General features: G+C 44.7%; 1 protein-coding gene across 1 annotated transcript; it reads right to left on the reverse strand.

Moving 5' to 3' along the window:
- Positions 1 to 690: 690 nt before the first annotated feature.
- TTI2 (TELO2 interacting protein 2) lies at positions 691 to 13365 on the reverse strand. Its single transcript, XM_017857397.1, has 6 exons — positions 12291 to 13365; positions 9764 to 9950; positions 7163 to 7255; positions 4435 to 4622; positions 4116 to 4259; positions 691 to 1177 (listed from the first exon to the last, which is right to left on the reverse strand). Exons 1-6 carry the CDS (start codon positions 12935 to 12937, stop codon positions 964 to 966), a joined length of 1473 nt encoding a protein of 490 aa, XP_017712886.1. The 5' UTR covers positions 12938 to 13365; the 3' UTR covers positions 691 to 963.
- Positions 13366 to 20000: the final 6635 nt, after the last annotated feature.

A 20000-nucleotide genomic window follows, 5' to 3' on the forward strand; every position in this document is an offset into this window, starting at 1 on the left:
AATTCATACATCTCTACAATTTTGAGGATATGAATTTCTTTTTTTTTTTCTGCGTGGGTAGTTGTCCAGTGAGTTATGGCATGAAGTTCTTTTCATGGCCCCCTACCTTCAGTCTTTTAACTAAAGATTTCTATAAAGGGGTAAGAATGAGGCAATAGTTTATTAAGATACAGTAGAAGTACATAGCTATTATGAATGCTGTGGCTTTGAGAAGGTTAACTGTTTGGGAAACATGAAACCAAAGGGAAGAATTTCATGTAGATTAAATTAAGATTAGGGGCTGGGCCGCGGTGGCTTAACGCTGTAATGCCAGCCCTTTGGGAGCCGAGGCGCCGGATCGCAAGGACAGGAGATGCGAGACCACGTGGAACCCCGTCTCTACTAAAAATACAAAAAATTAGCCGGGTGCGGTGGTGTGGTGCCTGGTAGTCCCAGCTACTCAGGAGGCTGAGCAGTGAGGGAATGAACGGTGAACTGGGAGCGCGGAGCTTGCAGTGGAGCCGAGATCGCGCACCGCACTCCAGCCGGGGGACAAGAGCAAGACTCCGTTCTCAAAAAAAAAAAAAAAAAAAACGGGAAAAACATTACCTAAAAGATGTTGTCGCTTTAAAATAACTGGAAACATCTGAAATGCTTCTATTTCATGATATTCCTGGGAGCTTATACGCCCATTATTTTGACTTTTTTTTATTTTTTTTTTAATTCAGAAGACTAGAACAGAAGTTAAATTTTTACAAACTTTTTGATCACAATGCTTTTGCCCATTCTGTCTTGTCCTTAGCCCTGGTGATATGTGCTGATCCTCCTGCCTTTAGTTCTAAATGGTTCTGAATAGCTTTAAAAGATGAATAAGAAAAAAGATCAAGCTCTTTTGAGGCTAGAGGGCTCATATGGATACCTAAAACCCTTCATTTCCAGACTTGGTCAGGCACACACATAGTAAATTATACTCAGTCATAGGAATTACATAAAGATAATGAGGCCCAACTGAAACCAAGTTTCAGTCTGCCTTACCTTTACCCGTCCTTGAGAGCAGCGGTCCAGGAGAATCAGGCAGTCTGTGGCCTCCTGTAGCAGGGCACTCTTAACAGACTCAGGTGTAAGGTTTGGATCCCTTGCTACATCACAAATCAGTTTCAAGAGAGCCTTCAGTAAGACCACAAGTCTGCAGGAAACTCTGGAATCAAAAAGAAAAGCTATGTTCTTACTGTAAATCTGGATATTAAAATTGGAAGAGACTTCAAAGACTGTCAAGTGGAAAGCCCTCATTTCATAAATTAAGGAACTTGGGTCAAAGTTAAATGAAAAAAAACCTAAAAACAGAACCAAAGACGGCCTCTAGATTTCTTACCCTCAAGTCTCCTGTTAGCACACTGCACACACACACACACCCCCTCTGCCATACTGCTCTCTCCCTTCCAGAAGCTTGGTTCTACTGTAAGCAACAGCTCCTTCATGGGCTGAGAAGGGGAAACCAGGATTTCCCCTAACCAAGGGCCTATACTTTTATTTTTCAACTCTATTAACTGAACTATGCTTGGAGAGAGCTCTCAATCCTTTAACTTTAATGCCATCTTAGGCCTGCAAGTTGAAGACAGAGTAGGGGAAATGAGCTTGGCTTCTGGGACTTGGTGTCAAGTTGAATTTTCTGTCATTTAATTTCAGATCCTAGCTCATCAGTGAAATCTAGCCTACTTGTAACTATTAACCTTTCTAAACTATAAACCTTTCTACTATCGCCTTGGTAAAGTTCTGGAAATGGACGATGCTAGTGACTGCACAATATTGTGACTGTACTTAATGCCACTGAACTGTACACTTTAAAATGTAAAATGTGTATGTATTTTTACTACAATAAAAAAAAAACCTTAATGAAAGGTGGAAAATAATTTAACTTACAATGTGAAAACAGAATGTGAAATGTACAATAAATCATATTTATGGACAGATGCATGACTGGGAGAAAAAAGTGTTCATCTCTTTATCTAGATACTCCTCATTTTCCTACGGTTTGGTTGCCTCTCAGCCCTCCGTTATTCAACTTATAATCGGCTCTATTTTCCATTTCCCATGCTCTACCCCCTCATACCCATATTCCTTTTCTACCTCCCTACATTTAATTCACTCTCCCTTCTTGGAATCTTAGTCTCTGCTCTTTAAAGACCTGACAATCTGATTCAACTTTATTCATCCATTGATTCATTATCTTCCAGTTCATTAATTCTTCAAATATTTGTATACCTAATACCAGGTACTGAGCATACTTTGAGAGAATATAATAGATGTGGTTGTCCGTTATCCTGGAGTTTATAATTCAGTAGGGACAAAGATAGTAAACAAGTGCAACCTAGTTACCAATATGACTAAGGGAAAGGTTGTCATGGGGGAATGTTACTCTGGATTCCTTGCACATTTATAAGGAAGTGAGAGAATATGGTCCAGAATAGATACTATATGTTGGGCCACTGGATTCTCTGGCTCAATTCAACTTTCAGCTATTCAAGAGATGCTTCTGCTAACTCAACAGTTTGGGTTCCAGTTCTTGACACCTACCTCAAGCCAGAGTTGGAATGATTTCCAAGCAAGTATATCCTACATTAGTATTCTTTCACTATTTTATATATATATATATATATATAATTTTTTTTTGAGACAGAGCATCGCTCCGTCACCCAGTCTGGAGCGCAGTGGCTCCATCGCAGCTCACTGCAACCTCCACCTCCTAGGTCCAAGTGATTCTACTGCTTCAGCCTCCTGAGTAGCTGGGACTACAGTTGCGTGCCACCATGCCCGGCTAATTTTTGTATTTTTAGTAGAGAAGGCATTTCACCATGTTGGCCAGGCTGGTCTTGAACTCCTGACCTCAGGTGATCCACCAGCCTTGCCCTCCCAAAGTACTGGGATTACAGGTGTTAGCCACCACACCCGGCCTCTAGATTGGTATTCTGATCACTGCTCTGCAGATGTTAAATGATGTGCTATGAAGTACTCTGCTCTCAATTAGATTTAAAGAACATTAGGATTAAAAAAGTTAAGCAAATGTCTTTATTGCAACACTTCTAAATGACCTTTAATCTTCTAATATGCCTTTTAAATCTAGAGAGATGTGCACCCTCTATAGTTTTCCAATCTATTTGACCACAGAATTTTTTTTTTTTCCTGTGGGGCATCAAAGAGTACCTAGATGGGGATTCTGCAAAACACCAATCTAAACCATTCTTAAGATATATAGCCGGGCACAGTGGCCCACACCTGTAATCCCAGCACTTTTAGGAGGCCGAGGTGGGTGGATCACAAAGTCAGGAGTTCAAGACCAGCCTGGCCAACATGGTGAAACATCATCTCTACTAAAAATACAAAAAAAATTAGCCAGGCATGGTGACGGGCACCTGTAATCCCAGCTACTCGGGAGGCTGAGGCAGGAGAATCACTTGAATCCAGGAGGCAGAGGTTGCAGTGAGCTGAGATTGCGCCACTGCACTCCAGCCTGGGTGACAAAGCGAGACTCCACCTCAAAAAAAAAAAAAGGCTGGGCACGGTGGCTCACTCATGTAATCCTAGCACTTTGGGAGGCCAAGGTGGGTGGATTACGAGGTCAGGAGTTCAAGACCAGCCTGGCCAACGTAGTGATACCCCATCTCTACTAAAAACACAAAAAATTAGCCGGGCCTGGCGGTGGGTGCCTGTAGTCTCAGCACTCGGGTTAGGCTGGAGGCAGCAAGAATCGCTTGAACCCTGGGAGCGCGAGGTTGCCAGTGCATGGAGATCGAGGCCACTGGACTCCAACCTGGGCCAACACTTGCCCTGGTCTCAAAAAAAAAAAAAAAAAAAAAAAAAAAAAGATGATACTAGGTTTTTAAAGAGAAATGGATTTAAATTAGTGTCAGAATCTGGATACCTGGTAAAAGAGTCAAATATGAGCACCTCAAGTAACTATAGTATATTTTATCTTTCCAATGCCATTTTCTCAGTTTAAAATCCTATAGGTGTGTGAAAATGGGAGGTATTCAAATACATAGTATACATTTAATACTTGGTACTGAATGTATTAAATACATCCAAGCAAGTTCTCAAGAGAAAAGCAGCTGAGTTTTGCACCTTAAGGCTGCTATTACCTGGGCCAAGTATGTTGCATGAGAAGTTTTAGGGTTTCCAATATCTTCAATCTAGCTTCCTCCTCAGGTCCATCATAAACCTCCAGATAACCAATGATGACTCTCTCCAGCCGCTTGAAGTGCCGAACAGTTAGGATCCCCAACCTAAAGATGAAAGAGAAAATATGACACCAGTGCAGTGGCTCATGCCTGTAATCCCAGCACTTTGGGAGACTGAGGTGGGAGGACTGCTTGAGGCCAGGAGCTCGAGACCAGCTCAAGCAACATAACAAGATCCTGTCTCTATAAAATAATAATAAATAAAAACCCAAGGACTCACCTCTTCACAAAAGCCGGCAGGTTTCTTGCATAGGTCCTGCGTAAGAGAAGGCGGTGCTCTGGCTCCATGTGGGTCAGGATCAGCTGCAGGACCTCATCGCAATGGGTGGTAGGTCGAGCTCCATCTCCTTTCCAGTGCAGGGTTTTCTCCAGGATGGGGAATAAATCCAACAGACACAGGAGCACAGGCTAGGAGGAAGGAATGGAAGGACGCTGCATAGTTCATCCATTTGCATTTATAATACTCATGGACCTCTCTAGAACTCCATTAATCTACCGTCCTTAGGGTCCATACCAGAGAATTCTAAGATACTAGTAATCATATATGAAGTGCATATTACTTTACATTTTCAAACTTTTTTCCATTCTTAATCTCCATCTGACAGTCTCAAATCAATACATTCTCCTCAGGACCATTCTTTTCATAAATTTATAAAATTTATAACTTATAAAATGGGAAAAATGGCAGAGCTGGGACTTTAACCCAGATTTTAGGAATCTAAGTCTATTGTTACTATGTCACTAAGTCTAAGTGACTTAGTGATACATGATATTTACACTTTTTTTTTTTTTTTTTTTTTTGTGAGACAGAGTCTCACTCTGTCACCCAGGCTGGAGGACAGTGGTGCAATCTCGGCTCACTGCAACCTCTGCTTCTCAGGCTCAAGCGATTTTTGTGCCTCAGCCACCTAACTAGTTGGGACTACAGGTGTGCACCACCACGCCTGGCTAACTTTTCTATTTTTTAGTAGAGACAGGGGTTCGCCATGTTGTCCAGGCCAGTCTCAAACTCCTGGCCTCAAGTGATCCACCTGCCTTGGTCTCCGAAAGTGCTTGGATTACAGGTGAGAGCCATTGCACTCGTCCAGTATTTACACATACTTTTAATAAAACTGCTCTTAAGCAGAATCTAAGATGTTCCAAATTTGGGTCAAATTTGACCACCCTACCTGCTGAAGTTGCAGTGCCTAGGCCAGGGGTATCCAGTCTTTTGGCTTCCCCGGGCCACACTGGAAGAAGAATTGTCTTAGGCCACACATAAAATACACTAACACTAATGATAGCTGATGAGCTTTAAAAAAAAAATGCAATAAAAACTTACAACATTTTAAGAAAGTTTACAAATTTGTGTTGGGCTGCATGCAAGGCCATCTTGTGACGCATGCAGGCCATGGGTTGGACAAGCTTGGTTTAGATACTTCCTTTTAACTTTCCTGGGACCTTTGGTTTTTCTCTTGGTATTTTGGTTTTTTAAAATTTCTTTTCTCTACCACCTTAAGAACCCCAGCAGTTCTGGCTGTTAACAATCTGGATTCTCAATACCCAGTATTTAAAATACTGTTTAAAAATCAAAAGAGGCTGGGCGCAGTGGCCCATGCCTGTAATCCTAGCATCTTGGGAGGCCAAGGTGGGTGGATCACTTGAGGTCAGGAGGTTTGAGACTAGCCTGGGCAACATGGAGAAACCCCGTCTCAGGTAATACAAAAATTAGCTGGATGGTGGCACGTGCCTGTAATCCCAGCTGCTAGGGAGGCTGAGGCAAAAGGATCACTTGAACCTGGGAGGCAGAGGTTGCAATGCACCAAGATCGCGCCACTGCACTCTGGCCTGGGTGACACAGTGAGACTCCACCTCAAAAAAAATAAATAAAATAAAATAAAAATAAAGGCAGCAGGGTGGGGAGGCGGCAAAGAGGGAAGTAAGGCATAACAAAGAAACAAGGTTGCTTCCACCTCTAATTTTGTATAACTTGTTTCTTCTGTCTTTGGAGTTTCTTTCTCCCTCCTAAGAAACTTACTTATTCATCCTTCATAAAGGTAAATATCACCTCCTTCCCAAAGCCTCCTAAAGTCACCCCAAACCTGGTTAGTTACCTATTGCTTGATACCCACTGCACCTTTTTTTATTTTTGAGATGTAGTTTTGCTCTTGTTACCCGGGCTGGAGTGCAATGGCATGGTCTTGGCTCACTGCAACCTCCGCCTCCTGGGCTCAAGTGATTCTCCTGCCTCAGCCTCCCGAGTAGCTGGGCTACAGGCACGTGCCACCACGCCCAGCTAATTTTTTGTATTTTTAGTAGAGGCAAGGTTTCACCGTATTAGCCAGCATGGTCTTGATCTCCTGACCTCGTGATCCGCCCGCCTCAGCCTCCCAAAGTGCTGGGATTACAGGCGTGAGCCACCATGCCAGGCTTTTTTTTTTTTTTTATTTGAGATGGAATCTCGCTCCGTCACCCAGGCTGGAGTGCAGTGACGTGACCTCAGCTCACTGCAACCTCTGCCACCCGGGTTCAAACAATTCTTGTGCCTCAGCCTCCCAACTAGTAGGGACTACAAGTGCACGACATCATGCCCAAGTGATTTTTTTGTATTTTTAGTAGAGACGGGATTTTGGCATGTTGGCCAGGCTGGTCTTGAACTCCTGACCTCAGGTGATCTGCCTCCCTCAGTCTCCCAAAGCGCTGGGATTACAGGCATAAGCCACCACCCCCGGCCCAAACTAATATACAATTGACTCAGATGAAGAAAAACCACTGGCTTATCTGTGGAGACTCAGGAATGTGGAGGCCTGCTTGGTGCTGAGATATTTTTAACTTGGTAACAGCTTTTAGTTATCATCCTCACTTTCCAAGGCAGGAAAATGTCTCTCAATTATTACTACTCACACAATGCAACCTTCTACTCAAATTCAGAGAATCCAGACACAGTTATGAAGAAATCATACTATTACCTGAATGAGGTGGTACTCTGGCGTGTACAGGTGGTTGAAAACGGCATGGTACAGGACCTGGGCTCTGTTATACTGGAGTAAATCAGCAGCTGGCTGAAACCAGACAAATTATCAAATTAAAAGAATAGTTTCCCAAGATTGGCAAATGTTGACCATCTTCGAAATTGGATTATGGGTATGAAGCATGAAGAACATGCCATCCCAAAATATGCTACATTGGTATCATGATGGTTTTGAGTTGAAAATATTGGAGAAACTGTAGATTCAGAAAGGGTGAGCTGACTTGTCTCTTTCTGCAAGTCGCAACTGATAAAGGATTCCTCTGGGTGGGGTATGCTTTCCATACCAGGGTAAGAAAATAGCCCTTACAGAGACTTGGAATTGAAGACTGCAATGGACCTACATAAACTGAACAAAGTAACCTTTATCTTCCACCTATCCATCCCCCCACCACCCCCAACCATGTATCTCCTAGTGACTACCCTAGAGCCAAGCATGGTGACTCACACCTGTAATCCCAGCACTTTGGAAGGCCAAGGTGAGAGGCTCACTTAAGGCCAAGTTTGAGACCAGCCTGGGCAACGGAGCAAGACTCTGTATCTACCAAAAAAAAATTTAAAAATTAGTTGGCCTGGTGGTGCATGCCTATAGTCCCAGCTACTTGAGAGGCTGAGGTGGGAGGACTGCTTGAGTCCAGGGGGTTGAGGCTGCAATGAGCCATGATTGTGCCACTGCACTGTAGCCTAGGTAACAGCAAGACTCTGTCTAAGAAAAGAAAGGAAAGAAAGGAAAGGAAGGAAAGGAAGGAAAGGAAGGAAAAGGAGGAAAGGAAGGAAAGGAAGGAAAGGAAGGAAAGGAAGGAAAGGAAGGAAAGGAAGGAAGGAAGGAAGGAAGGAAGAAAGAAAGAAAGGAAAATTTACTGCTCCTAGCCAGATTTTCTTTGTCCTGTCATATTTTTCTGACAGGACAAAGACAATCTGGCTAGGGGTAGTTTTAAAAAAAAGATGAAAAGTTTATCATTCTTTGTCTAAAAAGTATAAAAGCATATTGCTTTGGCCACTTCTTCAGACTCCTCTCTCTTGTGAAGATCCCCATGTACACGGAAACTAATAAAATGTGTATGGTTTCCTCTTGTTAATCTGCCTGTTGTCAAATTCGGTTTTCGATCCAGGAAAAGAGCCCACTAAGAGATTAAAAGGGGGCTGAGGCTGGGCATGGTGGCTCACACCTGTAATCAATCCCAGCACTTTAGGAGGCTGAGGTTGGTGGATCGCTTGAGGCCAGGAGTTCAAGACCAGCCTGGCCAACATGGCGAGACCCTACCTCTACAAAAAAAAAAAAAAAATTTTAGCTGGGCATGGTGGCGTGTGCCTATAATCCCAGCTACTCCAGAGGCTGACGTGCAAGAATTGTTTGAACCCGGGAGGCGGAGGTTGTAGTGAGCTGAGATCACACCACTGCACTCCAGCCTGGGCAACAGAGCAAGACTCTGCCTCAAACTTAAAAAAAAAAAGCAGGGGGGCAGAGTTGGAGGTGATCTCTGGCTCTCTCCTACAGGTACATGGAGATTAATTACACCACTCTCTCCACTTCCATGTATATTTTAAAAGCTCCATACTACAAAGTTTTTAAAAAAAAATTTTTCCTTGAGTAATAGCTTCCACATTTGGGTATAGTCCCTTTCAGATTCTGATTTTGTTTTGTTTTCCTACTTGAAAGTCAACTGTAGGCTGGGCGTGATGGCTCATCTCTATAATCCCAGCACTTTGGGAGGCCAAGACAGGCAGATCACCTGAGGTCAGGAGTTCGGGACCCACCTGGCAAATATGGTGAAACCCTGTCTCCACTAAAAATACAAAAATTAGCTGGGTTTGGTGGTCACTACTAGGGAACCCCAACTACTAGGGAGGAGTCCCAGCTACTAGGGAGGCTGAGGCAAGAGAATCACTTGAACCCGGGAGGCGGATGCTGCAGTGAGCCAAGATCGCACTGCAGCCTAGGTGACAGAGCGATAATGTCTCAAAAAAAAAGGAAAGAGAGGAAGTAGGCCAGTGCAGTGGCTCACGCCTGTAATCCAGCACTTTGGGAGGCTGAGGCGGGTGGATCACGAGGTCAAGAGTTGAAGACCAGCCTGGCCAAGATGGTGAAACCCTGTCTCCACTAAAAATACAAAAATTAGTTGGGCATGGTGGCACGCGCCTGTAATCCCAGTTACTCAGGAGGCTGAGGCGGAGAATTGCTTAAACCTAAAAGATGGAGGTTGCAGTGAGCCGAGATCGCACCACTGCACTCAAGCCTGGGTGATAGAGTGAGATTCCGTCTCAAAAAAAAAAAAAAAAAAAAAGTCATCTGTTCACCAGTTCTCAAGATCTGGTTATTCGGTCTGATGATGACCCATGCCTTCCTGTTTCTTCTATAATTATCATTTTAGTTATTACATTACCTATAGGACACAACTTCTACCAGGTTGATAGAGGAAAAATATAAGGAAAAAATACAAATAGGTAAAGCTGAATGACTTAGCATTACTAGAAATGAAGAGCAGCCAGGAATGACTCAGTCTGTCCCATCAACATGGATGACAAGGTAGAGGTTGCTTACCACATTAAGCACAATGTGATGGAGACAGTGTACACCCAGGATTTTGTTCTCAGTCTGATAATCATCTGAAATGAGCAGTGATGCAGGAAGTACCCTTTCCAGATGCTGGCTCAGCCAGGGCCGAGTGACCTGTTGCAGAGTCCATGAGAAAACATGTTTGATGGCAGGGTTATTCTTCCAGGATTCTCTAAATGGATACATAAAATTACATTAAGTCATACGGTGACAAGTAGCAAAAAAAAAACTACTTCAAGCTAAACAGAGTATTTTCATGTCTTTGCAAAAAAAAAAAAATACATCGCACATCAGATAACTCTTGATTCTACATCATACATTTTAAGATTTGGATTAAAATAACTTCCACAACTTACACCAAATACTTAATCACCCAGGTTTTTGGGTCTAAAACCTATCCAATGAGAAGGAGCCAATTATAACCAGAGCTACATAAAGGATTTATGGTGATGGATGGTGAAGGTATGTTGAGAAGGGAGGGAGGAGTAAAGGAAATATATTAGTATTATTACACTAAGGAAACAAATGAATTAATACTTGAACACCTGTTAATAGCTAATAAAGTGAGTGTACACACGACTTAACTAATCCTCAAAATAATTACAGTGTAATAGGTATATTATATTTATTTATTCTGAAATAGAGTCTCGTTCTATTGCCCACACTGGAGTGCAGTGGCACCATCTAGGTTCACTGCAACCTCCACCTCCCAGCCTCAAGTGATTCTCCTGCCTCAGCCTCCCGAGTAGGTGGGATTACACACTTGCACCATTATACCCGGATAACTTTTATATTTGTAGTAGAGATGGGGTTTCCCCATGTTGCCCAGCCTGGTCCCAAATTTCTGGTCTCAAGTGATCTGCCAGCCTTGGCCTCCCAAAGTATTGGGATTACAGGTGTCAGCCACCACACCCGGCCAAGTATATTATCTTTATATTAGAAACAAATGGATTCAGAAAACTGTCTAATCTGGTCCTACTCAGAGCAACAAATAGAAGCACAAAACTCAAAATCAAGCCTTTTAAGTCAATGTTCCTGGTAAAATGACAGTTACAGATACTTTTTCTCTCACCACTCCAGTGCTAACAAAGTAGCAAGTGGAAACTCACTGAAAGAACTTTAGCTAATAGCAATCTAAAGGTGCTCTTCACTTTTTTTTTTTTTTTGACTCTGCTGCCCAGGCTGGAGTGCAGTAGCGCGATCTCAGCTCACTGCAAGCTCCGCCTCCCGGGATCACGCCATTGTCCTGCCTCAGCCTCCCGAGTAGCCGCGATTACAGGCGCCCGCCACCACGCCCGGCTAATTTTTTGTATTTTTTTAGTAGAAACGGGGTTTCACCGTGTTAGCCAGGATAGTCTCGATCTCCTGACCTCGCGATCCACCCGCCTCGGCCTCCCAAAGTGCTGGGATTACAGGCATGAGCCACCGCACCCGGCCGCTTTTCACTCTTTATCCTAAACATGGCTTCCTTAGCTGACAGTCATCCTTATCTAACAACTGGTAATGACATTCAAGATCCCCAAGTCTAAATTCAAACCGTAAGTTTAAATCCTCTCCAAATCCCCCAACCAAATTCCAGTAATTTGCAATATTTTTTTTTTTTTTTTTTTTTGAGACGTAGTCTTGCTCTGTTGCCCAGATTGGAGGGCAGTGGCCCGATCTCAGCTCACTGCAATCTCTGCCTCCCGGGTTCAAACGATTCTCCTGCCTCAGCCTCCCGAGTAGTTTGGATTACAGGCGTCCACCACCATGCCCAGCTGATTTTTGTATTTTTAGTAGAGATGGGGTTTCACCATGTTGGCCAGGCTGGTCTCAAACTCCTGACCTGAAGTGATCCACCCGCCTCAGCTCTCCAAAGTGCTGGGATTACAGGAGTGAGCCACCTTGTCCGGCCACATTTTGTAATTATTAACTCCAAGTAAGTGGCACAGAACTTCCAATTTTCCTAGGCAGTCGTCCTAAGGGCTGGAAAGAGCACTGGACAACTGAGCCTGAACACCTCAGTTATGACCTCCAATTTGCCACTATCCGGTTATGTCATTTATATCAAATCACGTTTCTGGGCCTTAAGAGATCTGTGGTTACAGCACCCTTATTTTACTGATGAAGAAACTGAGCTTCCTTTGAGGTCTAACACTCTAAAAAAATTAGGTAGGGCAGGTGCAGTGGCTCACACCTGTAATCCCAGCATTTTGGGAGCCCGAGGCACGTGGATCACTTGAGGTCAAGAGTTCGAGACCAGCCCGCCCAACATGGTGAAACCCCGTCTCTACTAAAAATACAAAAAATTAGCCGGGCGTGGTGGCGGGCACCTGTAATCCCAGCTACTCCGGAGGCTGAGATACAAGAATCGCTTGAACCCAGGAGGCAGAGGTTGCAGTGAGCCGAGATCGCAACATTGCACTCCACCCTGGGCAACAAGAGTGAAACTCTGTCTCAAAAATAAATAAATAAAAAATAAAAATAAAAAACTGTGAGGCTCAAGTCGGTGGCAAAGGGCAGGAGTACTCACTTATTCAAGTCGGGTTTGAGAAGCCCTAATATCACCGAAAGACTCCCTTTCTCATCTTCATTTTCTCCACGTAAGAATCCTGCCACAGAACTGCATTCAGTAGCTTGAAGCAGTAAGGTGAGCACCTCCCTAGCAACTTCCCGAGATCTCGGAGTGTTCCATGGTTGCTCCAAGCTGTGTGTGATGGCAAAAATATAAACCGGTCCTGTCAAGTGATGCAAGCCCGTCTGCCATGCAGGGCCGACCGCGGAATTCTTAGCAGTCTCAACTTTCCCCAACAGCTTAAGAAACAGTAACCCAACTTTGGCTGCTTTCTCGGCCACTTCAGAGTGCCCATCACCTCCACCTTCCTCCTCTTTGCGGGGGGCTGCATACCTCTCCAGGGCTTTTGCCACCTGCCCCAGTGTTTCCGGCATTCCGCGGAGCCGTGCACCGCTCCCCTCAAATAACCTATCACATTCGGTGGCTTCTATTAGATCACCGAGGTCTTTAAGAGCTACATCTTTTACGTTGCCTCGTCGTGCCTCCGGGAGGGTAAGACAGTGTAAAATCTTGGAGAGGGCCTGTCCAAGGGCGGAGGGAACCAACTCCCCGGACAAAGAAGACTCTTCCCGCGACGGGGCTTCCAGGACGCTGTCAAGCTCCATTCCTGACTGCAACACCAGAAGCCTGGTCTCTCCCACAGGACGAGGATGGAGGCGGGGAGGGATCCGCTGAAGAGGGAAGGAGCGATCACTCAACGAGAACTAAAGTCAAATAAAATAAAACGGAGAGATGACTTAGAGGAGGGGGCGAGTCTGACCGGGATAAGAATAACGAGTAAGGAAGAGACACAAGAAAGGAAAGGGGACTCTCGGGGAGTAAAACAGTCTTATACTTGTAACGGTGACGTCAAAAAAACTACCGTTGCTTTCTGAAGACTAAAAAAAAAAAAAAACCTTAAAAGTTTAAAGAAGTAAACTTCTGACCCATATCACCAACGCAACCAACGCCAGGTACTTGCAACCGCTCGCGCCCGTCGGTGTATAGCAGGATCCGGACCTAGCTCATATTGCTGCCGCAAAGCACAAGGCTAGCTTCCGCCAGTACTGCAGTACTGCCGCAACACCTTATTTCACGACGTATGGTCGTAAAGCAATAAAGATCCATGCGCGAGAACAAGACCGAGCGGTGGAACGATGGAGAATAAATTTGCATATATAATAATCCGCTCGCTAATTGTGTTTCTGCTTTCCTTTGCTAGGTAGAAACAAAAGAATAATCACAGAATCTCCGTGTGGCTTTGAAAACATGCAGGATTTTATACATGAAGACTGGATATGTGGCATTACGGTAGTCACCCTATCTCAAAATTAGTGGCACATACTTGGAGCTCCTTAATGGCCGCTGTAGTAGATGATCCTTTTGTAGTTCATGACGTATGATGATTGGGTGTTCACACGTTTGTGTGAGATGTGCCACCTTATTGAATCCTTGTTACGACACTGGCACAATTCCCGTCTGACCTGAACTCTAAGGATCAACTTGATGCTATTGTTTTCGTTTTTGTTAGTTGTAATAATAGATGGTTTAGATTTAATGGTCTTATAGTTAATGCTGCTGGGTACTGTCATTCTATGACTATAAGATACCTGCAGGAGTGTTCTTTCGTTGTCCAACTGTGAGGTGTGTATTTGTTTCATTGTGAGTCGAAATTTTGCTCTGTCGCCAGGCTGGAGTGCAGTGGCGCGAGCTTGGCTCACTGGAAGTTTTGCCTCCCGGGTTCAAGAGATCCTCCTACCTCAGCCTCCCGACTAACTGGGACTATAGGCGCGCGCCACCATGCCCAGCTAATTTTTGTATTTTAGTAGAGACGGGGTTTCCCCATTTTGGCCAGGATGGTCTCGATCTCTCGACCCGTGATCCGCCCGCCTTGGCCTCCCAAAGTGCTGGGATTACAGGTGTGAGCCACCGCGCCTGGCCTGTGCAGTGTGTTTTAATGGCTTACAATTTTTTAGGTTTGGGGGATACCTGCGCAGGCTTGTTACCTGGATATATTGTGTGATGCTGGGATTTGGAGTGCAGCTTGGCCCGTTTTCAATGCCCCCTCTAGTAGACCTCAGTGTTGTTGCCACTTTTATGTCCACGTGTTCCCAATGTTTAGCTCCCACTTTAGGAGTGAGAACATGCGGTATTTGGTTTTCTGTTCAATGCAATACTTTAGCTGGTTTCTGGAGCTAGCCTTCTAAAGCCTATATGCACAAGCGTTTGAAAATTCAAATTCTAGCGTCAAGGTAGAAGGCCCCAGCTGGCATTTGGGGCAGCCCCGAGGGAGGCGGGTCGTCGGGTTGGAGAATCCGGCTTGGGCCCGCCCCGCCGATGTCGGCGCCGGGTGCGCAGGGACAGCAGAGTGCAGTCCTGGACATGCGCCGCAGGCGGCGCCCGGAACTGGCCAGGGGAGCCGGAGGCTGCGGGCTCTGGCCCCGGCGGGTGTAGGAACCAGCCGTGTTTGGTTGGGTTTTGAGAAGGCGCGAGAAGGGTCGCGCCTGTGCGACCGCCCTGTGTTAAGTCCCCCACGCTGCGTCGGCATATCTTGTTCCCTCTTCCTGCACCTTTCTGGAGGGTGGAATTGCGCCCGATTGGCCTTCAGTTCCCGAGGGGCTGGTCACATTTAGGAATTTGTGACTCTCATAGCTTCCACGGTTTCGCAGGAGCCGGAGGAGGCAAACTTCATTTGTGGCACTGCACAGGTGGGAGCTTCGGCCCGTGGGAGGGGTGGCGCGAGAGAGATGTGTCGGCCCCTGCTCGGAGAGGGACTCCTTTAAGGCGTCAGCCGCGCATCCAGGGGCCCAGGAGTCCAGAGAAAGCCTTTCGGGGTCTTCTGACCTGGGGTAGGCTGAGGGGCGTGTGTGCGTGCGCAGGGGCGTGGGAGGGGTGATGTGTCGGGTGTCCTTTGTTCTCGCCAGGAGGTGGTCATGGGGCAGAGGGACATACAGTACTTTCCTCCCACCTTGAGGAGGGCACCAGCTTCTTGGTGCACTACTTGCAATTGTCCCATCTGCGGTGTCTTGCTGTCTGCTCGCCTGCCCTTCTTTCCATTTTGCTGTGTGGCCTAGGGCAAAAGTTTGGTAAACTCTCTGTGCCTTAATTTCTTTTTATTTTTTATTTAATTAAAAAAATTTTTTTAGAGACAGGATCTTGCTCTGTCGCCCAGGCAGGAGTGCAGTGGCGTCATAATATTTCACTGCAGCCTCAAACTCCTGGGTTCAAGCGATCCTCCCGCCTCAGCCTCCCAGTAACTGGGACCACAGGCGCGTCCCACCACGCCCTGCCAATATTTTCTGTTTTTTTTTTTTTTTTTTTTTTTTTTTTTTTTTTTTTTTTTTTTAAAAATGGGATCTCACTGTATTACCCAGGCTGATCTCGAGCTCCCGGCCTCAGGCAATCCCTCCCTGGCCTCCTAAAGCGCTGAGATTACAGATGTGAGCCACCCATCTCGCTGGTGCCTTAACTTTTTTCTTTTTCTTTTATTTTCTCTCTCTCTCTCTCTCTGGCTCTGTCTCTCTCTCTCTCTCTTCCAGAGGAAGTCTCTCTTGGTCCCCCAGGCTGGAGTGCAGTACTGCCATCTTGGCTTATAGCCTCCCAGGTTCAAGCGATTCTCATGCCTAAGCCTTGCGAGTAACTGGGATTACAGGCACCCACCACCACGCCCAGCTAATTTTGTATTTTTACTAGACACGGAGTTTCACCATGTTGGCCAGGCTGGTCTCGAACCCCTGACCTCAAGTTAGCCACCTGCGTTAGCTTCCCAAAGTGCTGCAATTACAGGCATGAGCCACCTCGCCCAGCCACCTTAATTTCTTTATCGGAAAAATGCAGGTAGTAATAATTCGTACCACTTAGGAGTGTTGTAAGAAAGGAGTTATATGTAAACTGCTTAGAACAATATCTGGTCAGCAGAAAGTTCTACACAGGTGTTGGCTCATGTTAAACCACAGCTCCTGTGTTGTTACATTTCCTCTTTCCAGGGTAATTTTGTGGTTAGGACTCTCCCTTGGCCTCTTTCATTCAGCTTTCCCTTCTCTGACCAATTGGTGGCACTCATGATTTTCTAAGCAATTTCAACCACTGGTAACCATTTCCTCCCGAGGGGACTCTCCTGTTTGTAGGCCCAAGTGGAAGCAAGATGCCAATCAATAGCCTCCTGTGTGCAAGCGTCTCTTCCCTGATCCATGTGCCACTTGTGCTAAGTGGACCCAAGCTATTACTTCTTATAAAGAAAGCACTTGTATTGTGGAGATCTCCCCATCTGCACGTCCGAGTTTCCTGAAGCCAGAGACCACGTCTTTATTCCCAGTGCCTGGCACAATTTGGTCATGGAATAAATGTTGAACTCACATGTCCATCCACAGAGAGCTGGCTGAATAAGCTACGTATATCTATACAATGCAGTTTTATGACGCTGTACAGAGGAAAGAGAACCATCTCTGTGGACTGCTTTGGAAATCTAGGATGTATTGTTAAGTGAAAAAAGCAGGACAGAGGCCAGGTATATGTTGCCTTTATTTTTATTTTTCCCCCTTTTCACACGTGTTGAAATGTTGCCTTTTTTGTAAGAAAGATGGGGAAATAGAAATAATGATGTGTGCATTTGCTTACATGTTAAAGAAGCAATAAAGTGTAAATTATAAACTAAGAAAAATGGTTACATGTAAGAAAAGAACAGGGTGAAGGAAATAGGAATGCAAGCTAGATTTCTCTCTATACACTGTGTTTAATAGCTTCAACTTTTCAACTTTGGATTCATGTAAATGTTTTACTTTTTTTTTTTTTGAGAGAGAACCTCACTCTGTCGCCTAGGCTGGAGTGCAGTGGTGCGATCTCAGCTCACTGCAGCCTCTACCACCCGGGGTTTCAAGTGATTCTCATGCCTCAGCCTCCCAAGTAGCTGGGATTACAGGCGCCCACCACCACACCCAGCTAATTTTTGTATTTTTAGCAGAGATGGGGTTTTACCATGTTGGCCAGGCTGATCTGCAATTCATGACCTCACGTGATCTGCCCACCTCGGCCTCCCAGAGTGCTGGAATTACAAGTGTTGAGCCATCGTGCCCAGCCACATTTTTTTTTTTTTTTTTTTTTTTTTTTTGAAGCAACAAAAGCAGAGATTTATTGTAAATGAAAGTACACTCCACAGGGCAGGAGTGGGCCAAAGTAAGCGGCTCAAGAGCCTACATAACTATGTTTTAAAAGAAAATAACAGGCCGGGCGCGGTGGCTCAAGCCTGTAATCCCAGCACTTTGGGAGGCCGAGGCGGGCGGATCACGAGGTCAGGAGATCGAGACCATCCTGGCTAACACGGTGAAACCCCGTCTCTACTAAAAACTACAAAAAACTAGCCGGGCGAGGTGGCGGCACCTGTAGTCCCAGCTACTCGGGAGGCTGAGGCAGGAGTTGACGTAAACCCGGGAGGTGGAGCTTGCAGTGAGCTGAGATCCGGCCACAGCACTCCAGCTTGGGTGACAGAGCGAGACTCCGTCTCAAAAAAAAAAAAAAAAAAAAAAAAAAAAAAAAGCATTTCCTAAAAGAAAAGAAACAAAGTGTACATGGAGTCACTGGCATAACCACATAGAATTTACAGACTGTAAAACTTGTTAATTTGACTCTATATCCTTAGTGTGACAAAGCCTAAAAACAGAAAAAAATTAACTGCATTTAATAATGGTATTGTAATAATACTAATATTATTGTTTAGGTGTGTTTCTTTTGGTTTGTTTTTTGAGACGGAGTCTCCCTCTTTTGCCCAAGCTGGAGTGCAGTGGCATGATCTCAGCTCACTGCAACCTCCGCCTCCTGGGCTCAAGCGATTCTCCTGCCTCAGCCTCCCAAGTAGCTGGGATTACAGGTGTGTGCCACCATGCCCGGCTAATTTTGTATTTTTTAGTAGAGATGAGGTTTCACCATGTTAACCAGGCTAGTCTCGAACTCCTGACCTCAAGCGATCCACCGGCCTTGGCCTCTCAAAGTGCTGGGATTACAGGCATGACCCACCATGCCTGGCCTGTTTAGGTGTTATTACATGTATTTTGTATAACTTGTATATGTGTATAAAATCACAAGTAACTCAATATTGTTAAAAACCCAGATTTTCAGTTAAAGATAAAAGAGATACTAGTATCAAATCAATGAAGTTAGCTATAAATTCTGTAATCCGATTGAGTGACATATTTGAGTAAAAAAATCTGTAATCTGAAATTAGAATTGGCAGTGTTGGTATGAATTTATAAGTAATTTTCCTCATTCTACAAAATATATACATATATACATATGTACACGTGTGTGTGTGTGTGTGTGTGTGTGTGTGTATCTCCTGGTTGTGTTCACTGAAAGGCCGAGAATGACAGTCTAATGGCTGTGAGCACCCTGGATGTCCAAATTCAGAGTTTAAATGCCATTTCCCACTGAAAGGAACCAGTAAGGCTTTAGGAAATGATTGATTTTGATTTCAGAACTAGGGCAGGAATTGCACAAGGTGGGCCTGTGGCGTTTTGTTATGCCTGAAAGCAAGGTAGCTATCAAATGCTGCTGAGGTGGCCGGGCACGGTGGCTCACGCCTGTAATCCCAGCACTTTGGAAGGTCGAGGCGGGCAGATCACGAGGTCAGGAGATCAAGACCATCCTGGCTAACATGGTGAAACCCCGTCTCTACTGAAAAATACAAAAAATTAGCTGGGCGTGGTGGCGGGTGCCTGTAGTCCCAGCTACTTGGGAGGCTGAGGCAGGAGAATGGCATGAACCTGGGAAGCGGTGCTTGCAGTGAGCCGAGATTGCACCACTGCACTCCAGCCTGGGCAAGAGCGAGACTCCATCTCAAAAAAAAAAAATTGCTGCTGAGGTGATGTGAAAAAAAAACAACACACCCAAGGCCCTATAGCTCAGGGATTATAGCACTGGTCTTGTAAAGGAGTCATGACTGTAATGAATTAAAACAAATATATACAAATCCATGAGTTCATAATGATACTAAAAGAAATCACTAATCATTCACCTTTGGATCACTTAAGAAAACAAATGTTTATTTTGAAAATTATTATATAAGAGGAAAAAAATCAAGCATTTATTCTTCTGTTTCAGGGTGCCCAAATCATTTGTAAGGATAATACATGCAACAAAATGGTAGAATTATAAAGTCACTATTCACACCTCCTAATGAAACACTGAGTCAAGGCAACTGTCATCCAGTGTGATTACAATTACGAGGTGAAGGTTGATGGGGAACTTTATGACTGAACTACTGATTTATTGAACATCACTAAAAGCAAGGCAGCCAGATACCAGGCACCTCTTAATGCAATAAGGTAGGAAGTACACACCACCTACGAAATATTCTTGCCTAAAAATGGACCCTAAATCTAATCAAATTTTTAGGTCTACTACCAAATGACAAGAAACACGGAGGGTAAAGAAGCAAAAGACACCAAGAAATTTAATTGATTTATTCAAGGAAAGATAAATAAATAAATAATTTTTTTTAAGACACCAAGATAATATAATCAGTCAAGCCAAGGATGAGAACTGATATAGATTGAAAGTTTTAAGATATTCTCAACCAACAATGTTGCTTTCCTTCCTTCCTTCCTTCCTTCCTTCCTTCCTTCCTTCCTCTCTCTCCCCTTCCCTGCCCTTCCCTTCCTCTTCTCTTCCTTTTCTCTTCCTCTTCTCTTGTTTTTT

Source organism: Rhinopithecus bieti, unplaced genomic scaffold (genome assembly GCF_001698545.2).
Source record: "Rhinopithecus bieti isolate Rb0 unplaced genomic scaffold, ASM169854v2 scaffold_2077, whole genome shotgun sequence".
NCBI classification, from domain to species: domain Eukaryota; kingdom Metazoa; phylum Chordata; class Mammalia; order Primates; family Cercopithecidae; genus Rhinopithecus; species Rhinopithecus bieti.